General features: G+C 45.1%; 1 protein-coding gene across 9 annotated transcripts in view; it reads right to left on the bottom strand.

Annotated features, from left to right (window-relative positions):
• ZNF462 (zinc finger protein 462) overlaps window positions 1–23,016 on the bottom strand; it is a 141,719-nt gene that overhangs the window by 27,424 nt on the left and 91,279 nt on the right. For all 9 annotated transcript variants that reach the window (XM_039239479.1, XM_039239469.1, XM_039239512.1 and 6 more), the window contains 2 exons: window positions 6,675–6,942; window positions 4,622–4,758 (listed from right to left, as the gene is read on the bottom strand). In XM_039239479.1, coding sequence (XP_039095410.1) covers window positions 4,622–4,758; window positions 6,675–6,942 — 405 coding nt within the window. The remainder of the gene's footprint in view (window positions 1–4,621; window positions 4,759–6,674; window positions 6,943–23,016) is intronic.

The following is a 23,016-nucleotide window of genomic DNA, read 5'->3' as shown; positions in this document are numbered from 1 at the left end:
TGACCTGAGTCAAAGTCGGACACTTAACTGACTGAGCCACCCAGGTGCCATTCATCCCCTATAATTCAATCTGTACCCAATTTCCCAGGTGTGCTATAGGTGTGCAAGGTACAGGCAGGTACCTTGTGCAAGGTACAGCACAAAGCGTCATGCTTTGTGTGGTGGTGATAAACTGAGAAACTCCGTGGAAATGTTCTCATGAAACTATCTATTTCCTTGTTCATTCCTCCTATTAAAGTTGAAGTTCCTTCAGTGCACAGACCTTGTCTGACTCTTCATGGCTGTATCCCTAGAGTATAAAAGAATGCCAGCATATGGTCGATGTTCAATAAATATTTGTTGCACTGAATGAAAACCCACTAAAAAGTCCTACCACCAACCTTTTCCTTCAAACGAAAATCTCAGGGCTTACTTTTTCCCTTTCTAAACTGGTCTAATCATGGCCAGTCTCACCAAATGTTAATCTCACCCAGGTTCCTCAAAGAAATGGGTCTACCAATGCTTTGTTTCAATCTTTAGTAAATTGATACTCACAAAGTACCCTGGTTTCCCATCTGTCTATTGAGTAAAGTTCAAACTCCTACATTGGTATCTGACCGAGCCCTACCTAATTTTGCCAGAACACACTTTTCCAGCCCTGCCCCCTATTCCCTTCAGCCCGTCTCGGAACACTCTAATACCACTCCATCAACATACCTTGTTTCCACCTACCTGAGCAACTAAAATTTTTCCTTCCTCTCCCCTATGTCATAGGTCAAAGAGTGCCCCTCAGAAATGTATGTGTACCTCAGAATGTGACCTTATTGGGACAGAAGGTCTTTGCAGATATAACTGGTCAGGATGAGGCCATAGTGGATTGAGGTGGGCCTAAACTCAAGGAGTAGTATTCTTATAAGAGGAGAGGGCACACGGGGGACACACAAGAGAAGAAGGTCAAGTGCCGACAGATGCAGAGAAAGGAATGATGTAGCTACAAGGCAAGGATGTCAGAAGCCACAGGAAGCCAGGCAGAGCCAGGGAAGGATTCCTGTTGAGAGCCTTCACAGGGAGCAGAGCCCTGCTGTCACCTTGGTATCAAACTTCTGGGCCCCAGAGCAACAAGAGAGTACACTGGTGTTTTAGGCCACCCAGGAAACTAACATACCCCACCTTCAGTCTTCTCTGCCTGCTGAAATGTCATCAGGGCTCAGTTTGAAAGCCATCCTCCACCACCTTTTTCTGCCCTGGACACAAATACACCTGCTGCGGTGAATCTCCCAGATACCCATCACTCACTAGCTTACACAGACTTCTGCACATGCTGCATCTCCCTGAGGAGGGTAGGTACTGGCTCTTCTGCACCTCATCTTGCCCACGAACCCAGCAGTGTGGCATGTAATGAACGCTTGCCGAATGCCTGGATAAACAGTACGCTCTCGGTGGCCACAGCCAACATAAACCCATGATCATCGCCCATTCAGATTTCCCATGAGTGAAACGGCTTCTCCTCTCTTTCCTCCCTATTTAAATATATCATTATGTCTGCATAAAAAGCTCAGGAAACTCTATTCTTGCAAGCCGGATCTCAGTCCAGGGCCAGTTCAGAAGTTGTTTTTCTTGCCTTTCATCCCGAGTATTTTAATTAACCAAGGCCTCAGAAAGCTCTCTTACTGCAAGCCCTAGAGACCAGAGATGTTTACTCCTCTGCAGAGCAAGGAGGGCACAGGTGCAGAAGGGGCCACACCTTGTTACTTTGAGATCAGCCCCACCCTGAAACCGCAAGGCAGACACCCAACCCCATCTCTTGACAAGACCAGCATCCCACTGAGATGCCATTTTGAGTTGAGATGGGACTCCGAAGCCAGGCCAGGACACAGGTGGCAGACACGGCTACCCTGAGGCACCTGTTGCCTCCTCTCTGACCTCTAGCCCCACAGATCTCTCCATCCTCAGACCCAGCTGCCACAGCCGTTAGAATGTTCAACAGGGTGACACCAACCATCCTCCCAAGCGTGAGACAGTGACGCCTGGTGGTTACAGGCACGGGCTATGGGGCAGACAAGCCTGGGTTCAGATCCCAGCTGGGTCACGTATTAGTCATTTGGACCCTGGGTGGCTCTCAGCCTTCTGAACCTTTTCTCCGTGTTGTCAGGGATAGCGGTAATACCTATCAGATAGGGTTTTGTGAGAATTCCACAAAATAACATACTGGAATCACTTGGCACAGCACCTGGTACTAGGAAGCACTGAGTAATAGTAACTGTTGTTGTTAATGTTGTCATTATTACTACCCATCCTCAGATACTCCTTTATTCCAGATTGTGTGCTTTCCGATCCTGAGAAGGATAGTATTTATATGTTTAGATGGCTCTTTTAATGTAAGTTACCTCTACAAATAAACAGAAGAGATTGTATGTAACCGGTGACAGTCAGTGTAATGGATGGGTCATGGGATCAGAGGACTGGAGTTGACCCTCAGCTGCACTGTTACTGCTTGAGTGACACCAGTTCAGCTGCCCGGCCCTCATTGCCCCTGAGGGACTGACCACTGTCTTTGTGGCGGCGACAATACACGCTATATCGTACACAGCCCCTTCAGGAGACCCCACTGGAGAACTTCCTTCAGGATTCAGTGTCTAGGATTCCTAAAACTCTGAACAGAATTTCACAAGTCTTATTTAAACCCAGTCGCTTCAGTTTTGTTCTCTGCCATGGGTGGCTGGACACTCAGAGCCCACGCCACAGCCTGCTGCTAACAGGTGCACAGCGCATCGTGGTGTGCGCTGGGCCCCGGCCTCTTGGGGAGCTTCTTTCTGCTTCCAGGGAACTTTCAACCAGTTTCTTCTTATTTTGCATTTCTGCCCCAATTTCCCCATCTGGTTTAATCCTATAGTTCTGCACAAATATCTTTAAGGTACCTTAAATCCTTTGTGAGGTGACCACAAATAACTATAGCAAATCAAAGAAAAAGCAGTTTTCTTCAGTTTCAAGTTCCCCACATGTGAAGCGGGAATACAGGTAATAGTACGAGCCCTCATGATATTGCTGGACAGGAGTGACTTAGCGTCAAGTGGAACGCTCCAATGGCACGTCGCGGCGTTAGCATTTACTCTCTGCCCCCCACCCCCTTTCTTGAATTCTTGGCTCAGGGAAGGAAAATCATTGAGCTCATTAGACACGGAAGCTCTGACCCCACCAGGCAGCAGTATGGGAACCCAGAGGGAATCAACATAGAAGTGAGGCCTCACCATTTCTTTTTGCTCGGCAGCAGCACTGCTCATGGCCTTTCCCCACACCGTGAGGGGGCCCAGAGCCACCACAGCATGTGGGTCTGGGGACCAGAAGCCAGGTGACTGAGGTACAACACCAGGTGGGTCCGCTCTGGCCCAAAATTCCTGCCTAAATGTTCCTACCCTGTTTCTCCCCTCCTGTAAGCGGCTGTCCCGGCCAGCAGCGACCTCACATCTTATTAGAGTGGCCTTCCATGGGGTACGCAGCAGACATGGCGAAGTGTCACAAAATGCAATGGCCCAAGGCAGTGGCTCTGGGGAAATGCGGGCAACTTTGAAAATGCTCAAAAAGCATCCAGCATTTCAGGGCGAGCGACATCTCAGCAGGATAGCAGAAGACACTCACTGCTTTTGAGGTATATGTGGCAAATACTAAAAAGCTTCCTGAAAGGTTAAAGGCAAAGGAAGGAAGACAAGAAAGAAGAGGAAGACAAAGAGGGAGGGAAAGAACGAAGGAAAGATGGAAAGATCGGTGGATGATGGAAGCAGCAAGAGATTACTGGTACTCCAATAATCTTTTTCCATCTACCTCTGGCTTGACTCTTTTTAGACAAAGTAGTTTCTACATAAACATATTTTTCCTTCCAATGCAGAGGAAGCCTTTTGTTTAACAGTGTTTTAATTGGCCAAGCGTAAACTCAACTGAAAGAAAAACCAAAGAGGACTTGAAAGAAATATCCCTGTTTATCAACAGGAACCAACATTTACAGAACACCCAGAATGCCTCCACTACGGAACGCACTAGACCTTTTGCCTGTTATTTCATAGGCTTCACTGTCCTCTCTTTTTACAGATGAGAAAGCAGGTGAATACAAGAGGCTTTAAAACCAGAATTTAAATCCAAAGCCTATGGGACTTCTAAAATTTATCAGGCCACTTTCATTTTTTTCAAACTTTTCTCTCTCCATCCATTTCAAGAGAAACTCCGCATTCTGCTTTTCGGAAATCATCATTTTGGTCTCCCTCCAGCAAATTGCTTACAACCATATAGCAGCTCTTCTCGTTTTATAAATGAGTCCTCACCAGCCCTTTCTGTTTCTCATGCACTCCTTCCTCAGCAAGGTTGTGAGGGCAGAGGAATGAGAATGTGAAAATCCCTGGCGCTGAGAAGCCTCAGAGAAGTGTTCGTGGCAGAGCTCATCACCTTTGCCTCCCTCCACGTGGAGGACATGCTTGCAGCCTGAAGGGGTTTTTACCGTTGTCTGTCACTGTGGTGATCACTGTGATTTCCTGCCTGGAGATAAGGTGAGGAATGGCGGACCAGGGAAAAGGTGCCAAGGCCACTCTGACAGGGCATCCCTGTAATACCACCCTCACCCGTGCCCCCAGAAAACCGCGCTTAGGCAGGTTACCTCGGTGCAGCACGATGTGGTCGATCATGTTGCGTTTGTATTTGGTGTGATAGAGGCAGAGAGGACAGCGGAGATCTTTGGGGCCCTCCTCAGGAACCGCCGAATGCCCAGCTTCCACGTGCATAGTAAAAGCAGATCTGGGAGAGAGGTGTGGGGGAGAGGCAATGAGTGTGATAGGGGGTCAGGTCACTCACACATCCCCTGCTGGCCACCTTCCTACGGAGCTTCTGGGTGTGACACCCCAGCTCGAGGGGCCAAAAACATAGCCGTTAAGCGTGTTTGCTGACCATAAGCTCCTTGGTCACTCATCCGATAACTGAACCTTGTCATGCAGTGGTAACTTCTTTTTGAAAATTGTGCCACTTGGCTGGGTTCATGGCTTAGTTTGAAAAGAAATGGATTTCCCCAAACACTTTAGTCTTCAAGATTAGAAGTTTTTTATTAAAAATATAAAACCAAAATCCCAATGAGAACATATTTCTCATCATGCTCAGAGGGAGAGGGACTAGAATCAGGTTAATTAACCGGCTGCCCGTGTGACCCTTCATAGGTAAGGGTGGGGAGGGCACGGTGGTTGGGACATCATGGCGGCAGATGATCAGGTAAACCATATCACAGCTGTTCTAACAGCCTGAAGGTGGAAGGGTATTGTTGCCTTCCCCTCCATCCTTTTAAAAACTTCCACATTTACAAAGCCTTAAATGTCTCATAAAAATGGATGAAACCAAGAGTTTAATGGGCAAGGGCCCCTTCTTCTTAACACAAGTACTTCTCTCTGGGGAGACATGAACACCTGTCAGTGGGCCCTTGTTATCTGGGTCTTTAGCCTTTTCTCAGTTTTAAGGTCACATACATATTTATCTGAAAAACAACTGAACCAAATTAATAGCCAGAGATATAACACATTTTCCATCAAATCCCAGCAACTAAGATGTTGGTGGAAAAGAGACTTATTCTTCCAATTCCTGTTTTTCTTAGGCCATGAAGCCTACTTTCCCCCACCTTGGTTCTCTGGAGTCTGTATTGAAGTACTAGAGTGGCCGAAGGCTCAGGTCCTAATTGCAACAGGAACAGATAATAATGGCTTTCTATCTGTAACACAGCATCTAATATTATATTATCAGAATAGCTTTCTATGATATTGTCACACTTATTAGTGTTCCCTTTGTGCCAAGCACTATTCTGAGTACTTTTTTACTCCTCACATGAGCCCTAGAAGTTAGGTAGTATTACTATCTTTGTTTTACAGATTAGGAACAGGAGAAACAGAGAAGCTTAGGGACTTGTACGAAGCCAACCAGCTAGTCAGGGGCAAAGCTGGGATTCAAACCCAGGCAGTCAGGCTCTAATGTCTATACCCGTAACCACTAACATAAACAGGGTTGCACAGGACAAGATTAAATCACAAGAGTCTAGATTACACCAGAGGAAGCGCAACATTCTTTGAGTTCACCAATGCTGTTATACATAGGAGCAAGGGGGGCTTTGGATTATCTTTTTCTGGATTGGAACAATCTCTCTACAGTTGGCTCACTTCTAGTCTTCACAGTGCTGGAGTCTTGATTCTCTGGCTGTCTTTCAACGACATGATCTTAAGAAATACGAATTTTCTCTAAGCGTAGCAGGGAAACCACAATTGCTGGATGTTCTCTCTTGACTTTGACTTCGCTTTCAAAAACATATATACTTTTTTTTTTTCCAAAGACAAATTTTAAAAAGGGAGGATAGTCCTCTGAAGGAAAAACACTCATTGCTTCGTGCCCTGGGCCAGAGAAATCCCTTACCATTATCTCACACTGCTTGGGTGCTCACTGGCTCTAATTTTTAAACCCATTTGTTCTGATATAGCTCTTCATCCCAAACCCCTTCCACAAACCCCAAAACAGTCCTCTGGAAGTAGCCTCCTTTTATGAAGATTGGACCCAATGCCTGTATCATCCCGCAGGCAGGGCCTTCCCTGAGCTCCAGGTAGGAGAGTGTAGGGAAGAGTGCAGTGAGGGGCGGAACAGGCGCAGGCACCTTGTTTGTCAAGGCTGGTCCTCATGCCACTTACTTAAAGCCTGTGTAAAAGGAGCAGTCTTTGCACTTGAAGAGCTTCTTCCCGCCATGCTTGTCCCTATAATGGCGTCTGATGCTCTGGATGTAGCCAGAGGAGAATTCACAGAATTCGCAGTGAAGAACAGCTTCGGTTTTCTGCTCAGCGCCCCCGGCGGCCCCAGAGAGAGGCACGGGGCTGGCACGGCTGTTGTTCCTTGCCAGGGCAGCTGACTGGTAGTGGTTCAACTGCTGCTGAACATCTGGAGGTTCTGAGTAGGAGGAGTCTGTGGACAGACGGGGAAAGTGACACCGGACACAGAGAACACAGTAGAGGTTTGACACTTGAAAGCCCCTGACATTAGCCTGGAGTTTTTGTTTTTGTTTTTTTTTAAGATGAGGACTATGATCCATCTTTCATCTTCATTTACATCCTACAACAGGGATCTGGGTAAGGGCAGGTAGGAAGAAAGCGTCACTTCTTTTAATCGGACTTTGAGGGCTCATAGCATTTAAAAATAAAACTGAGGTTAAAGGTTTCAAAGTGAAGGAAGAAAATCAACTGTTTTTTAAAAGGAAAGTGCAGCATGGCAACAGGCTGCCATAGTATATCTGTCCTCGCAGGTGAGACAAATAAATGCACAGAATGTATACAGGCATCTACATGAGAAAGGGAGGTAGTTGATGCAATATCTCCTCTGGAGCCCAGAATTATTCAAGGGAAAAAAAAAGGTCTTTAACAGAAATGCTTGAGCACATGGCACTCACAAATATAAAAACGTTTTATGCCTTCACAGTCAAATGATTTAAAATTTAAAATGTAAAGATCTAATAGTGTTCTCCTGGAATGGATGTTTAAAGCTTAGTCAGCATTAAGATGGAGATTTATTCATAAATCCCATTAAAATGAAATTCCAAATAAGTTTCCCTAAAAGGTATTTTAAAGTTTGCAGTTCAGAGGAAAATGTCGGGAAATGACAGGCATAAATCTTAGCCCTGAGAAGCTTCAATGGCATGTGGTGGAGAAATCTGATCTAGATGGGAGGTGGGAAAATCTCCGTTTCTTAAAAAAGACAGAGAGAGAGTGAGAGAGAGAGAGAGAGAGAGAGAGAAAGAGAAAGTAAAAGAAAGGTCTTGAACCTTTTCCCAACATGCTGCTTTGAGTGTTGGGGCTATGCATTCAACACCATTGTCCCGCAGAACCTACAGCCGCCTATGAATGGCACAAATGAAGTCCATGAATACCGCACAGATGAATTTCAGTGTAACTTTCCTTGAAAAGACAACAAAGGGCTCTTTTTTTTAAGCCTTTCAAAAAGCAAGGGGTGGGGGGCGGGAAGGGGATAGAAACTGTACCAGCCTCCTCCTGATTTGATGGACACTTAATTTTCCAAAGCCCGATTCCCCGAGGCAGGACATGGAGGAATTCTGTAAAACCTGTATTTGATGAAACTAGGGCCATCCATCCTGGCCTCTTGGAGAAGAAAAACAAAAACAGAACAGCCTCCCTTATTGTGAGGCCACCTCCTGTCTTCAGACTCCTCAAACACCTTCCCTTCTTATTCTCCTCTCCCCCCTCCTCAATTTGTATTCCTCAAGATTGAGAAAAACCCCTTTGGAAATTGTAAACAAACCTGCCACACACACAAAAATAAAACAAAAGGAAACTTGAACAATACCTCCGAGCCTCCACGGGTTCATTACCAGGTGTAAACTGAAGACAAAGGAAGAAAGGAATGACACGACCGAATTCATTTTACCCAAGTCTTTTTATCTCTGGTTTCTTTATTCCTCAACCCTAGCTGATGAACCCACTCAGGATCACAATAATGCAATTGTCAACTTCTCATTCTTTCTTTCAATAGCAGGTTTGTTTACCATTTCATGGGTTGTTCGAGATGTTTTCTATGTAAGCTCTCAAGACTAGTTTCTGCTTAAAATACACACACAATGAAGCACAGAACACACTCCGCCTCTCTTGTTAACATGGGCCTGGGCTGCAGGTTGGGCACTGCCCAGCCACCATCCTGGCAAGCCCCTGTCCTTCCTCTTCGCTCTGCAGGATGGGAATCCTGTGTCCAACAAGGCCAAGGCCAAGGCCAAGTCCCATTGCCTGGGAGCCGTCTCCCCCTACAAATCTACCCAGAGACCAGAAACAAACATTCCAAGGAACAGTCCATTTCTCAAAAAGCGGCCACCAGCTCCGAGACACAGCACCCAACTCAGCAAGCCCTGCAGGTCAGCTGCCAGTCACATCAGACACAGACCCCTGACAACGTCAGTCCCTGTACAGCAGAAGTCGTAAGGTTGTTCCTAATCAGATCATAAGCCATGTAAATTCATCTCCCCCTACTTTCCACCCACCCCAACTTAACACCGTCGCTAATCTCTTAGGGAGACTCCGTCCAACGGAAGGGAGTCTCCTTTAACACATTTTTCTTGTCTCTAGGGTCTATTGCATTTTATTCCATCCATCCCAAAAAGCGAATTCTAAATTTTAACTGCGGCATATATATGTTATATGAAACTTGAAGAAGTAGAAATGCAAGAAGTCGTAGGGAAAGCATTCCAAGAAAGGGAGGCTCATCACCCTGCCGTCTTAAATGGCAAAAGGAAGAGCCTCGTGTATCATGCTATGAATTCCGTTTTTTCTGGTTAAAACCAGATGGACAGGTTTATTTACAAAGATAAGCAAACCCCACCGCCTATAGTGCATCTGTAATAACGCCCGGGTTACAATGTTTTGGGTCTCCTCAGAGCTTTACTTCCTTCCCTGGTGCCAAGATATACTATGTCTCTCATTCTCTCTCACTTGGGAGTTTGTGAATAATGTACAATTTTAGCACTTTGGGCACTAAAGTGACAAAGACGTGAGCGTGTATGATTTCACCCATCTTAAAAAAGCCCACTTGCTAACTACCTAAAATTGCAGCTTGTTCACAAGGCACAGCCTGAAGAGCAGGAATAGGGTCGTTTTAAGCCCAGGTTAGGAAGGCGAACTGATTGTTAGTAGTGAAGGGCACGTCACTGATGTTAAAAATCATCATTAAGACTGTTTTCTTCATTCCAAGCTTATGAAAGGTGAAACTACTCTGTGCTTCAGAAAGCGGGGCTTGTGGTCACTGGGAAATATAGTGGTTGGAGGCACAGGAGTGTGAATCCAGTGGGGAACTAACCCCGAAGCGGTCACCCAGGTTACGTTTTTATCACCTGAATGGCCAGGAATACTTACGATGGAACCCACAGCAGAGATGAGGCTGGTCCCTACATTCCTAACCCAACCCAGAGATTGCAGTCTATCAGTTTAATTCTCTGACCTGTGACATTGTTTATGTGCAGAGTTTTAGAAATTATAGTGTATACCATGCACAAAAATCAACTCAAAATGGATAAAGGACCTGAACGTGAGACAGGAAACTATCAACACCCTAGAGGAGAAATCAGGAAACAACCTCCTTGACCTCCACCGCATCATCTTCTTACTTGACACTTCTCCAAAAGCAAGGGAATCTAGAGCATAAATAAATTTTTGGGACCTCATCAAGATTAAAAGCTTCTGCACAGCCAAGGAAACAACCCAGAAAATTAATAGGCAACCAACGGAATGGGAAAAGATAGTTGCAAATGACATATCAGATAAAGGGTTAATATCCAGAATCTATAAGGAACTCACCAAACTCCACGCCCGAAAAACAAACAACCTAGTGAAGAAATGGGCAGAAGATATGAACAGACACTTCTCCAAAGAGGACATCCAGATGGCCAACAGACACATGAAACGATGCTCAGCATCCCTCCTCATCAGGGAAATACAAATCAAAACCACACTGAGATACCACCTCACGCCAGTCAGAGTGGCTAAAATGAGCAAATCAGAGAACTCTAGATGCTGGCGAGGATGTGGAGAAACGGGCACCCTCCTGCACTGTTGGTGGGAATGTAAACTGGTACAGCCCCTCTGGAAAACAGTGTGGAGGTTCCTCAGGAAACTAACAATAGAACTCCCTTATGACCCAGCAATAGCACTGCTAGGAATTTACCCAAGGGATACAGAAATGCTGAGGCATAGGAGCACATGTACCCCAATGTTCATAGCAGCACTCTCCACAATAGCTAAAACATGGAAAGAGCCTAAGTGTCCATCAACAGACGAATGGATCAAGAAGATGTGGTTTATCTATACCATGGAATACTACATGGCAATGAGAAACAATGAAATCTGGCCATGTGTAGCAACATGGATGGACCTTGAGGGTGTTATGCTGAGCGAAATAAGTCAGGCAGAGAAGGACAAATACCATATGTTTGCACGTATAGGAGGATTAGGAGGAACTTGACGGAGGACCAAGGGGGAGAAGAAGGGCGGAAATGGTGGGGGAAAGGGAGAGAGGCAAACCATGAGAGACTCTTGAATGCTGACAAAAACTGAGGACTGATGGATGTGGGGGGGAGGGGGGGATGGGCATGAAGGAGGGCACTTTGGGGATGAGCACTGAGTGTTATGTAGAAACTAATTTGACAATAAACTATTTGTAAAAAAAGAAAAAAAGAAAAAAAAAGAAATTATAGTGTACAGCTATAGCTGTAAAATAAATCTAAGTCACAGGTAGCTATCCATCTTGTAAACTATCCATGAAAAGAATTGTGTTTTGTAAAATCATGATCAAACTAGACTTTTATCGTAGACGGTCATGGTGCTTTATAGACATGGGTTTGGAATTTATTAAACAGCAGCAATTAACTCTCACAACTTGGTGTGCAGTGTGGGTTCTCATCCCAATTTTACCAAGAAGGTAGTCGACGCAGCTGGTTACGCAGCTAGTAAGAGGCAGAGGCTAGATTTGGACAAAGATTCGTCTGACTCTAAAATCTGAGTCTTGCCCATCAGGCATCTGTATCTAATGGTGACCTCAGGTCCCACGATGCACGTCAGAAGAACAAGAAAGAACATCTGAGTGTCCCATCAATGATAAATACATAGCAGAGAGGAGAGAGAAAAGGTGACAGAAAAATTGAAATAGTTGGGAAAATAGTAGGATAGAAATGAAAACAGGACAGAAAATAACAGTAAACTGTATGTGTAAGGAAACACTAAAACAAGAATTTCAGAGCACATGGAGGAAAAGATAAACCAAGATTCGTCGAAAAGAAAAAGAATCTCCAAATTTTCAAGACGTTTTACAAAAACAAAACACCAGGATCACGTAGGTAAAAATTCTACGAGGAGGCGGCAGAGAAGAGCACTGCAAACACCCAGACAGGAAACTTGCGGCCTAAATGTCATGCTTTTTTAGATGCTTGATAAACTTGCCCTCAAATAATAATGCTCTGAAATTCCTCAGGTGGGATGTGCCTGGGAAAAGAAAGGTACATGGATGGGAGATAGGGGCTGTCCGCGGACTCTGGGACAGGATTTCAAACCAGGGAGGGGGTGGAGTTCCAGATGAAACCTCTCAGCCCTCTCACGTAGCCATGTTCCTGGAGAAACAGAAGATTTCTTCTTGCCATAATCCAGCTCCCACAATGCCAGCCAAACCCAAGTGACTATCAGTTCGAGAGGTCTCTTTTTCTTCTTTTTTCTCCAGAAATTAGCCAGCACGGAAATGATCATAAGAAATGTAATTTTATAAGGGCAGATGACAAACGAGTCAACCCTGGGAGTTGAAGTTTTTTTTTTTTTTTCCAATGTTTTATTTATTTCTGGGAGAGAGAGAGAGAGCGAGCGAGAGCGAGCAGGGTAGGGTCAGAGAGAGACACACACACAGAATCTGAAGCAGGCTCCAGGCTCTGAGCTGTCAGCACAGAGCCCGACGCAGGGCTCAAACCCATGAGTGTGAGATCTTGACCTGAGCCAAAGTCGGATGCTTAACTGACTGAGCCACCCAGGCGCCCCTGAATGAAGCTTTCTTGAATACTCTGATGCTCCCAACATTTGGTCAGCACCCTGTTAGTGCCAGACTATGTGCTGGCTCTAGGGACTCAAAGCCAAGGAAGACACAAGGGGCACCTTTCAGAGCTCAGGTGTAGCAGGGAGGGAGAAGAGCAGCAGTGACAACACAGGTCTCCATGTCTCAAAAGCTCACCCCATTGACTGAAGGAACAAAAAAGGCAAGGAGAACAAATGAACAGTAACGGGAAAATTTAACTATTGCAAGATTAAGGGAGACACAAGGAAGAGTAAGAATCAATTGGGCAGTAAATTGTAGGAGCCGCAGAGGACAGCCCCCTTATGCACGGAGTGATCCAAAAAAGGAAACTGTACAGGACGATCAATTCTCAATTTTCTGCAGCTCCACAGAGAGGAAGTGAGTGAAGGTGAAAAAGTCGCAGTAGTATCTTGGTGCCAGCAACCACATTTAATTATATTTGAGCTAGATTTTCTTTTTTTTTTTTAAATGTTTTATTTATTTCTAGGAGAGAGAGAGAGAGACAGCATGAGCAAGGGAGGGTCAGAGAGAGAGGGAGTCACAGACTGAAGCAGGCTCCAGGCTCTGAGCTGGCAGTCAGCACAGAGCCCGACGCGGGGCTCGAACCCACGAACCACAAGATCATGACCTAAGCAAAAGTCGGACGCTTAACCGACTAAGCCACCCAGGCGCCCCTAGAATGCCCTTTTCTTAAGGCTGAAGAGACACCACCACTGATCCACCAGAAAAATCCTTATTTTCAATCATCTCTGTGTCAAAGAGTACAGAGGTGTCTTCAGTGACACACCCGTGGCACAACTCTGCTAGTCATCTGGGCACAGCAAGTTGACTTTTCAGGTGGACAGCGACTGTCCCCACACCCTNGCAGGCTCCAGGCTCTGAGCTGGCAGTCAGCACAGAGCCCGACGCGGGGCTCGAACCCACGAACCGCGAGATCATGACCTAAGCGAAAGTCGGACGCTTAACTGACTAAGCCACCCAGGCGCCCCGAGCTAGATTTTCATGCAGACTTTGGGAGGCAAGCTCTCTGGTCAATGAAAACAGTATCAGGAAGAAATAAAAGACAAAGGATTTTAGGGAAGTGAATTGTAGAGGGGGTCAGGGGCGCAAGTGATTAAATGATATCCGTTTGTTCGGGAACTATATACTGTGCATCAAATCAACAGGAGACTCCGTTCTGGGGTAGCAGGGCTGGGTTCCTGCCCTCAAGCGGCTCTCAGACAGGCATGTAAATAACTGTGATCCCGTGCAAAACATAAATGTCTTCATAGACGCATCCACAAAGAATTAGTGGAGAAGAAGCAAAATCAGTATGTGGTGACTGATGGAACGTGGGACTCAGAGATGGAGGGGAAGGTCAAGAGAAACTCGCGTGTCCATTAATAACTAGTATCAGTGTGTTCATTAATGAAATCACCATGAAGATGCTGGAATGTTCAATCCACCAACACTTCCACCTTAAGTCATAAATAGAAACAAAGTAACTACATTCTTATCACCATGATAAAAAGTGACATGGGGCACCTGAGCGGCTCAGCCAGTTAAGTGTCGGACTCTTGGTTTCAGCTCAGGACGTGATCTCACAGTTCATGGGATCAAGCCTGATGTCGGACTCTGGGCTGACAGTGTGGAGCCTGCTTGGGATTTTCTCTCTCCTTCTCTCTCCCTGCCCCTCCTCACCCATGTTCTCTCTTCCTCTCTCAAAAAAAATAAACTTAAAAGAACTGTTAAAAGAAAAAAAAAGAAAAGTGACTTAATTCCAACTGGGAAAAGGAAGGAAAAGGGAAAACTCATCTCAGAGGATGAGTTTGAACAGAAAAATATGTACACCCAAGCATGGGGTACACTGCATGAGGGAGAATTTAAAATCTTCTAAAATAACACGGGAAGTTCAAAACAATGCATGAATTATAATTTTCTTAGAAAAGCAGGTGATTGAGCAGCTCAAGTTTGGTAGTATAAGGAACCCGAAATGGAATATTACCTGTGGATAATTTAACCACAAATATTGTAAATATCCAAAGTATGAAGGGGGTGAGGGTGAGACCCAAATATGCTGGAAATACAGCCCACTACTTCCAGCCAAGAAATCATAGAACACTGGAGAAAGGCACACTAATAATGATGAGAGCAGTTAAAGACCTACTTTACTCAATAGCCAGGAAACTTTTGGAATGCCATGCAATTTCTGCCACCCAACTACTAATAAAGTTGAGCCAAAGGACAAAAATAGTTTACGTGTGTTCACATCTGTGCTAGTGACCCAGGTATCTGGCAGGGAAGAGAGAACCCTGTTTCCATGGGAAACCCAGTTGAGCTTTTGAGTTGACAGTCTTCATCTAAAGTTGACAAAATTTCAGACTCCTTAAACCCAATGTGCTGAAGACTGACCTCCTCTTTGCCCACACTTCCCGTCTGCTCCTTTGCCCACATGTCTGAATGTCAGTGAACAGCTCACTGCTTCGTTCAACTTCATACTGTGAGAGTCTTCCTCCAAACTGCCCTGTGGCAGCAGCGCTTTAGCCAAGTACCACGCCCTAGAGACATGTGTCATACTCAGCTCCAATCATTTCCCTCTGTAGGCCTGCCCTTCCCATTGTCCATTCAGGTCCTCACAACCTGCATGGGCAGCTCTCCCAGCCTCCTCTCTGGTCTTCCTTCCTCTGACATCTGCTATAGTTCAGCCCGTGTGCACGTCACAGACCTGTAACATGCATCACTTACATGGCGATGATAGGAGGGCGGCCCCGCACCCAGAGGTGAAGTCTCGATTCCTCAGTGTGGTACGCAGAGCTCTTCAGTTTGGCCCCAGAGCATCTTTTCAGCTGCACTTCTGGCTAGTTCCCAATTCCTTGCACATTCTACCTATTTCATCACTGGGAATCCTTGATCAGGGCTACCAAGTGCTCTTCCTCTTCTTTCTACCTGGCAAGTACCTACCCATCCTTCAAAGCCCAGCTGAAGTGTCACCTATTCTGTGACAGTTTTCCCCAATCATCCAGATAGGACTCTGCTCTCCTCTGTGCTTCGTCAACACAGACGCATCGAGATTATCACCCTGGTCTCATGACACTTCCATGTTCCGCCAGACTTCTCTGTACCTGTTGTATTTGTTCCTGAGCTTGTTCAGCTTAATTAATATTACTGAACATGACGAAGCATGGGTATAAAGTGTCATTCCTACGAAAGCTACACTGAATGCTTTGAAAAGACTTGATAAAGTCAAGTTGCTAAAAAAAATTTTTTTTCTGTCAAATTATGTTTTGGCAGGACCAACTATAAAAGATTGAGAACATAAAAATCTAGAAGGACTCTGCTCTAAGACTGTTCCACAAATGTCTAAATTATCACTCCACTAAAAGAAATTGAATCTGGAACTGGCACAGGAAACAATGTAGGTGCTGCGGTTTATGTAAGAGAGGAACCGGGAACTCCAATCAAAGGACCCAGATGCAAATACACAGGCTTGACCATTTCTCCCAACACTGGTGAATGAATCTATTTTTGAGTGAAAATAAAATGCATAAGGTATCTTAAAAAGGATTCCCTACCTTTAGAAACTTTCAAATATAACTGAGAAGGTGGTATTGATTACATCAAATGAGACTTTCTACTATATTTGCCCCCAATTTTGTATTAATTTAGAAAATATTTATTGAGAGGCTTCGACATGCCATGTACCTCAAAGCACTTGGGATACAATTAGTGAAAAAAAAACAAGAATCCTTGTGGAGCTTACATTTTAGACAGGCAAGAATGGTACCTCACATGCTTTTACAGCCACAGAGACTCCTGGTCCTTTCATAAAGAAAGGTGTTTAGGAGAATGTTGTTGGATTAAATTTGTGGACAAATTTGTGTTAAGACAGCTTTCTGAAATCTAGGCCTGTTTGACTGTCTATCCATCCATCCATCCATCCATCCATCCATCCATCCATCCATCACCTATCATTTTACGTAAACAACATGCTGTCAGGATGATACACAGATTCAAAAGTTTACTTATTTAATGATTTTTCTTGAGTTCTCTCTGAATTCTTTGGGAACTCCATCTAATCCTTTTGTTTCTCAAGGTACCTGCTGTTTACTTCATGCTATTAACACAGAGCAGAACTTGGCATCCAGAAGGATACCACCAACCACAAATCATCGATACAACTTTCCGAGCATTTCCTTTGAAGAGTCTCAAAAATGTTCTCTATCCATGGGCCATTCCAAAGAAAACTGTATTAGAAGCTAAGCTATGGAACACAAGCCATTTCAACTCCTTCTGGAGAGTGTCTAAAGGGGAACATAAATCTCTAGAGGCAGCCACATTATTTTATTTCCTTCTTTTGATTATGCCTTGAAACTCTCCAGGCCAAGGACTCCGGCACCTCCTCGCCTTCCATCATCAGTGGAGCTCTCTGGCCTGGATGCACAAGATTATGATACAATGGCCAGGGGGACAATGGGCGCTGGATGACTATATATAGGAATTCTGGGCTTGGTTGTCATGGAGGCAAATGGAAAAACAAACGTCTAATCCTGAAAATAAGGTTGAGGCCAAACTTGAAGGAAACACACTTTGAAAACTTCCTGTCATTCTGATGAGTAAAAACAAAACCTTGAAATATGATCAGGGAATAGATGAGAAAAAACAAGACAAAACAAAATATTAGTCTTCAAAATAACAGAAACACAGCAAAAAACAGAGGAAGGGCAATCTTCTCTTTTTGAGACTTACTATCCCATCATATTTAAGTTCATTGAAAGGGTCTCTCAAAGGCCTTATTTTACATGAAGCTTCATGTTCTTGCTCTCTTTTGGGGGCAATCCAGGCAAGTCTGATCTCAGACAAAAAAGATTCCCAGACTTGCAATTCACCAGACCCTATGAACCCATGTGTCTCTCTGGTTTTTTTCAAATGGCATCACCATCCATCCAGGCATCAGAACAAATCCTTGATTGATTTCTTTCGTTCTACACATTCAGTAAGTGAGAAGCTCCTGATAAGCACTTACTCTGTGATCCACTCAATGCCCTGCTGCCATGGCTTTTGTTCAGGCCCTTTTGGTTGCTGGCGTGAACTTCCACCCAAAAAGTGTTCCTATTTGAACTCCCCTATGACCCAGCTATAGCACTGCTAGGAATTTACCCAAGGGATACAGGAGTGCTGATGCATAGGAGCACATGTTCATACGAACCCCAATGTTCATAGCAGCACTCTCAACAATGGCCAAATCATGGAAAGAGCCTAAGTGTCCATCAACTGACGAATGGATCAAGAAGATGTAGTTTATCTATACGATGGAATACTACATGGCAATGAGAAAGAATGAAATCTGGCCATTTGTAGCAACATGGATGGAACTTGAGGGTGATATGCTGAGCAAAATAAGTCAGGCAGAGAAAGATACCATATGTTTTCACATATAGGAGGATTAGGAGAAACTTAACGGAGGACCATGGGGGAGGAGAAGGGGAAAAATAGTTGGGGAGAGGGAGGGAGGCAAACCTTGAGAGACTCTTGAGTACTGAGAACAAACTGAGGGCTGATGGGGGTGGGGGACACGGGAAGGGGGTGATGGGCATGGAGGAGAGCACTTGTGGGGATGAGCACTGGGTGTTATACGGAAACCAACTAGACTATAAACTATGAAAGAAAAAAAATGTTCCTATTTTCAAGTTTCTTCTCCTTCTTCTAAGATTCCTTTGTTTTCTAAAAGCAAACATAACCATGGGACTCACCATGTCTCACAGGAAAAGGTCCAAATTCTGCCCTGTGGTGCTCCCAGCCTCCTGCACCTCCCCAGACCTACCTCACCCCACACCCACCCAGCTCCCACCCTGCTCGTGGCCAGGCACCTGGAAGGTTCCTAACATTCACTTTGTGGGCTTTGCTCTCACAGCATCATTCAGTCTTGCAATGACTTTCTTCTGCATTTCAGCCTTTTTAATTTATATAATCTTTCAAAAGAGAACTCAGTTCAAATTTCCCAAATCTTCCTTGATTCTTCTAGACACACTTATTAAAATCCCTACTAGTACTCATCATGTGACACTGAGGTTAATTTATTTTACCTCCAACCAACCAGGATCTCTGAAAGTAGGATATCTATCCATCTATCCATCTATCCGTCCATCCATCCACGCATCTATAAAGTTCATATTCTCTGGAATTTGCTCATGGCCTGCCCCAAAACAGGTGCTCAATAAATATTACTAAGGTCCAAAGAGAGTTCAAACTGAAAAAAGTGCACTGGAAAACCAGATTTAAAAGAAAATCCAATTAACCAAATGTCACTCTCTCCTTGCATACTGAGGTGGATAGAGGCTTTCTCCTGAAACACTGACCCCCTTTTACTGAAGCAAACCTGGGCCTTTTTAAAATTACCTGAAGAATGGCTTCTGGAACATCTGAGAATTTGAATGGCAAGAAATTTATCATCTCTAGCCATCCCAAGAAGCCAAAGGCGTCATTTCTGGTTTTGACCCTAAATCTGCTATTAAGTCTAAACTTCGAAACAGAGAATACCAGGATGTCTGGGAACCACTTAGTTGATTCTGTATGTAACACTCTGCTCCTTTTTCTGCACCCACTGATGGGCACAGGTATTGGAACTGTGCAGGGGTACCTGGAACCACATATTTAAGTACCCCGTGACTTTTCCGTAGCCAACTCCTACAGCCATGAAAATGGAGTCCTGTACAATCCACGAGAAGGTATTCATGGATTACTTTCACACATTTATCACTACATTCTCACTGTATAAACTGTTTTACCAATTTTTCTCCTTCAGGAACGCACGCTTATCCCAGGTTATGTAGCGTACAGACGGTGCATTTTGCATAAAGACTCATGGTGGTTCAGCAAAGCAGAGATCACTTCATGTCACCTGGCTAGTCAGTGGAGAAACAGGAACATAACCTGGGGCTCCTGCATGCCCCAGTTTCGAAAACACGTTCTTTTTCTGCCACAGTCATTAGCAAACATTGTAGGTATTCCTTCTGCACTAAACTGTATTTGTAACTCAAAGTGTGCGTTCTTAAAAACCCTCCTGGAAGCAGGCTGGAAATTTGTAGGGAAACGAATGAATGTGTGGTGAAGGAGGCTTTTTCTAATGTTTTCTTTGGAGGAAACTCTGGGTGGCATCTGCCATTGTTAATTGAGAAGCTCTTACAATACCAAATGCATAATTCACCTGTGACTCTTTTGAATTGTGTGATGAGGAAGTAATGTTTCCTGCTGTTCGTTTAGATGGTATAGATGTCTTTACCACACTGAAAATCCAACGAAAAGCATAGAGTACAAAAGCCTCTGTATCAGTGACTTGGCCTCCACCACAGAGAGCTTGCTAGCAACTTTGGATGGCATTGAGAGCTCACGGGCCGTGGGCAAGGCCACAGCGTTTCCTCCTCAAGACCTGACTGGAGGGAGGATGCCTACGGACTTCAAGGAGTTGGTCACAATGGAAGGCTTGCTACGAACAGCGCAGCGAGCCCGGGCAGGGAACAACCGTAGAGATTTCTTCAAAGATTAGCTAATCAGGAGGAAAGAATACATCTGAGTATAAGCATATATATATATATATATATATATATATATATATTTAGATACGTATAGAGCGCTAAGAGATGATATGGAAATCAGGTGAGAAAGGCAGTGGTTTGTCAAGAATAGAATAAGCAGCCACACTTCAAAGCACGGAGTTTTGCTAAACCTGTCCCCCAGCAGCGGGAGTCTTCTAACCAGCAAACCCAGTGGGTTTCTTACCCGTTTTTCCTGGTCTTTTCACCTATTCCCAAGCAGTGGAAGAAAATCCTGGCTCTGGGTTAAGCTACATTTTTAATCACCGCTAAAGCACTAGGTTCTTCCCTGCGGACAGACAGCTCTTCCACCCACTCTAAACTCACCCACAGGAATACGTCTCAGTGCCGCCAGGCTCAGCTGGAGGGCGCAAGCCTCCAAGAAGGCAGAGGGCCAGGTTCCCCTTCCACTGTCTCAGCCAGCTCTGTGTCTAACACCTGTGTCACGGGCTTCTTACCAGGTCTCTCGCTGATTACCTTACGGAATGGGAAAACCAAGGGAGCAACTGGAGAAGAGGCAACTTCTACTCTACCCAGAGGTGCACAGAGGCCTCCTTGTAACCCTGTGGAGACTCTTAAACAGACCTCTACTTCCTCACCTATAAAATGGAGACTATAACACTGGCAGCTTCTGGGTGCTGTTCGGAGGGGGCCAGTGTGTCAAGTATAGTGTCTGGCACACAAAACGGTGCTTTAAGGGTCTCAGTTCCACAGAAATTAAAGTCTACATCACATAATTTTGCGCTGAATTGTAAATTGCCTTTTAGTGTTTAGGGAACGTTTTCTATCAATGAAAGAATTTGGTCTCCTTCACTGGCCTGCAGGACGGAGCGGCACGGATGTCTCTTACACTGCTCTACACAGATGCGACTAACACTCATCCCAGCGCCAACCTCACGGCTACTTCTGGCAACAAGCCCCCAGCTTATTTGGTAGGTGGACATGGCTGCAGTGGGGAGGGGATTGATTGTGGGGCTTGGATTCAGCTCAAAGGCAGGGTTTGACCTGAATAATACCACAGACTCAATGATTCGCCCCATTTTGTTGGCTAACAATGCGCACAGCACGGTCACACATCACCTTGCTGCAAAAAGACTTGTCAGAGCAAATATCATCTCCAAACTTTAGAGGCTTTCGTGGGGAGCATGCTGGGGTCGATCTCTCTTCAAATTTTTTCCAAGCCCACCAGCAGCTTTGAGCTATGTTCCTTGGGTACCCAATTCATAGGTGTGGCCACCATCTTCATCATCAATGCCCCTCTCTCAAACCATCCCACCTGATGCCATGGCCCTCACCCTTTACTCCCTTATTCTCCTTCTCTGCACAGCACTTCAATCTACTGTACAGACATGCTGCTTATTTGGCTTTCCCTACCAACTGTGAGGGAGCCCGTCTCAAATTTCTCAGCCTGCGTGGATTTCTGGATTTACTTGCATGACTGGCGAGAGCACCGAGGCTGGCTTGGATGCCTGTGGCACGGCTGAGCCTCGAGTGTTTGACCAGTACTCGGGACCTGTGCCAAGAGGTAGCCCTGCCATCAAACATCCCGGGTCTCAGCCTTTTGAGTGCCCTGGCTAGCGTGTGGCACCGTGAACATCAACACTTCTAGATCCATTCACTCAAATAACTTGTTCTGATTGCCTACGGCGTGTGAGGTGATCTGCCACACTCTGGGCCCCCCAAAATAAAAGGACGGCCTTTGCCTTCAAGAACGATGTCGGTCTCGGGAGAGATGGAAAAGACAGACAGTTACAGCAGAGTGTGACCAGTGCTGGGTCACTGAGGAGAGCCCAGAGATCTGTAAGGAGCACAAAGGAGGCCCCTCAGCCAAACAGGAAGGCTTCTGGAGGTAACAAGACTCAAGTTTTCAAGAATGAGTAGGAATTAGCCAAGTCAATGGAAGAGTGAGGAGGAAGGGCGAAATTAGATGGCAGAGGGAGTTCCAGGAAGAAGGGCCGGTGAGGCCTGGGGTGTGAGACAGCAGGAGTCTATAAAGGCAGGGCTCTCAGCGTGGCTGTGTGCAGCAGCGGCGAGAGGTAAGTAAGGGGTGATCGTGGAGAGAAATATGGGGTTCAGACAACAACTTCCATGCTGAGTTGGAATTTATTCTGAAGGCAAAGCAGACAGCCACCGGAGGGTGTTAAGCAGGAGCCAGGGGAGACCTAGGCTTCACATTTTTACCTTTTATGTGTCTCTAAATTGCACCCACAGCCTTGACCAAGTCCCTCTCAGATGGGGAAGGCGGCTCGGTAGAAATGCATTCCCATGGTGAGAAAAACCAACTAGCAGCACATTCCTTCTTGCTGAGGGAGTATCAGCAGCAGCCTGGGGTTCCATACTTCATTTCGTCAAGTAGAAAACACCTATGCAGTGTCTTTTCTGCTTTGGATTTTATCAGCAGGCTGTAAGCATTCATCTGAAATTCAGTTCCTACTGTTTCTACCAAATGCACTACACTTACATCTGGAATAGATTATGGCCCTACCTATGGGAGAGAGAGAGAGAGAGAGAGAAACGCAATAGGCTACCTTTTCTGCTCCCTCCCACCCCTTCACATGCAAAAAAGTAACAAGAAAGCACAGGAAATCAAGTGGTACGTCCACAAGCTGGCAAACACGATAAATGTGTGGGTGTCAGCCAAGATCCTGTGGTCTGTTTTCCAAATACAGGGTCTCAGCAACATCCAAAATGTTTCTAGATCTGTATTTTACTCCTAAGTAAAATCAGTCAGGTACCAACACAATACCTACTTTCTTGCATTCATTTAGATTCACTTCAATGGTCAAAATATTATTTTGTAAAGTGATCAAATATTCTTCTGGATTTATCAGCTTTATATAAACAGTTTGCTTGTTCATAACATAAT

The sequence above is a fragment of the Hyaena hyaena genome, unplaced genomic scaffold (genome assembly GCF_003009895.1).
Source record: "Hyaena hyaena isolate Hyena2069 unplaced genomic scaffold, ASM300989v1 scaffold_6, whole genome shotgun sequence".
Taxonomy (NCBI): domain Eukaryota; kingdom Metazoa; phylum Chordata; class Mammalia; order Carnivora; family Hyaenidae; genus Hyaena; species Hyaena hyaena.
Note: the sequence above shows the minus strand (reverse complement) of the source record. Positions and strands in the feature narration are given on the sequence as shown.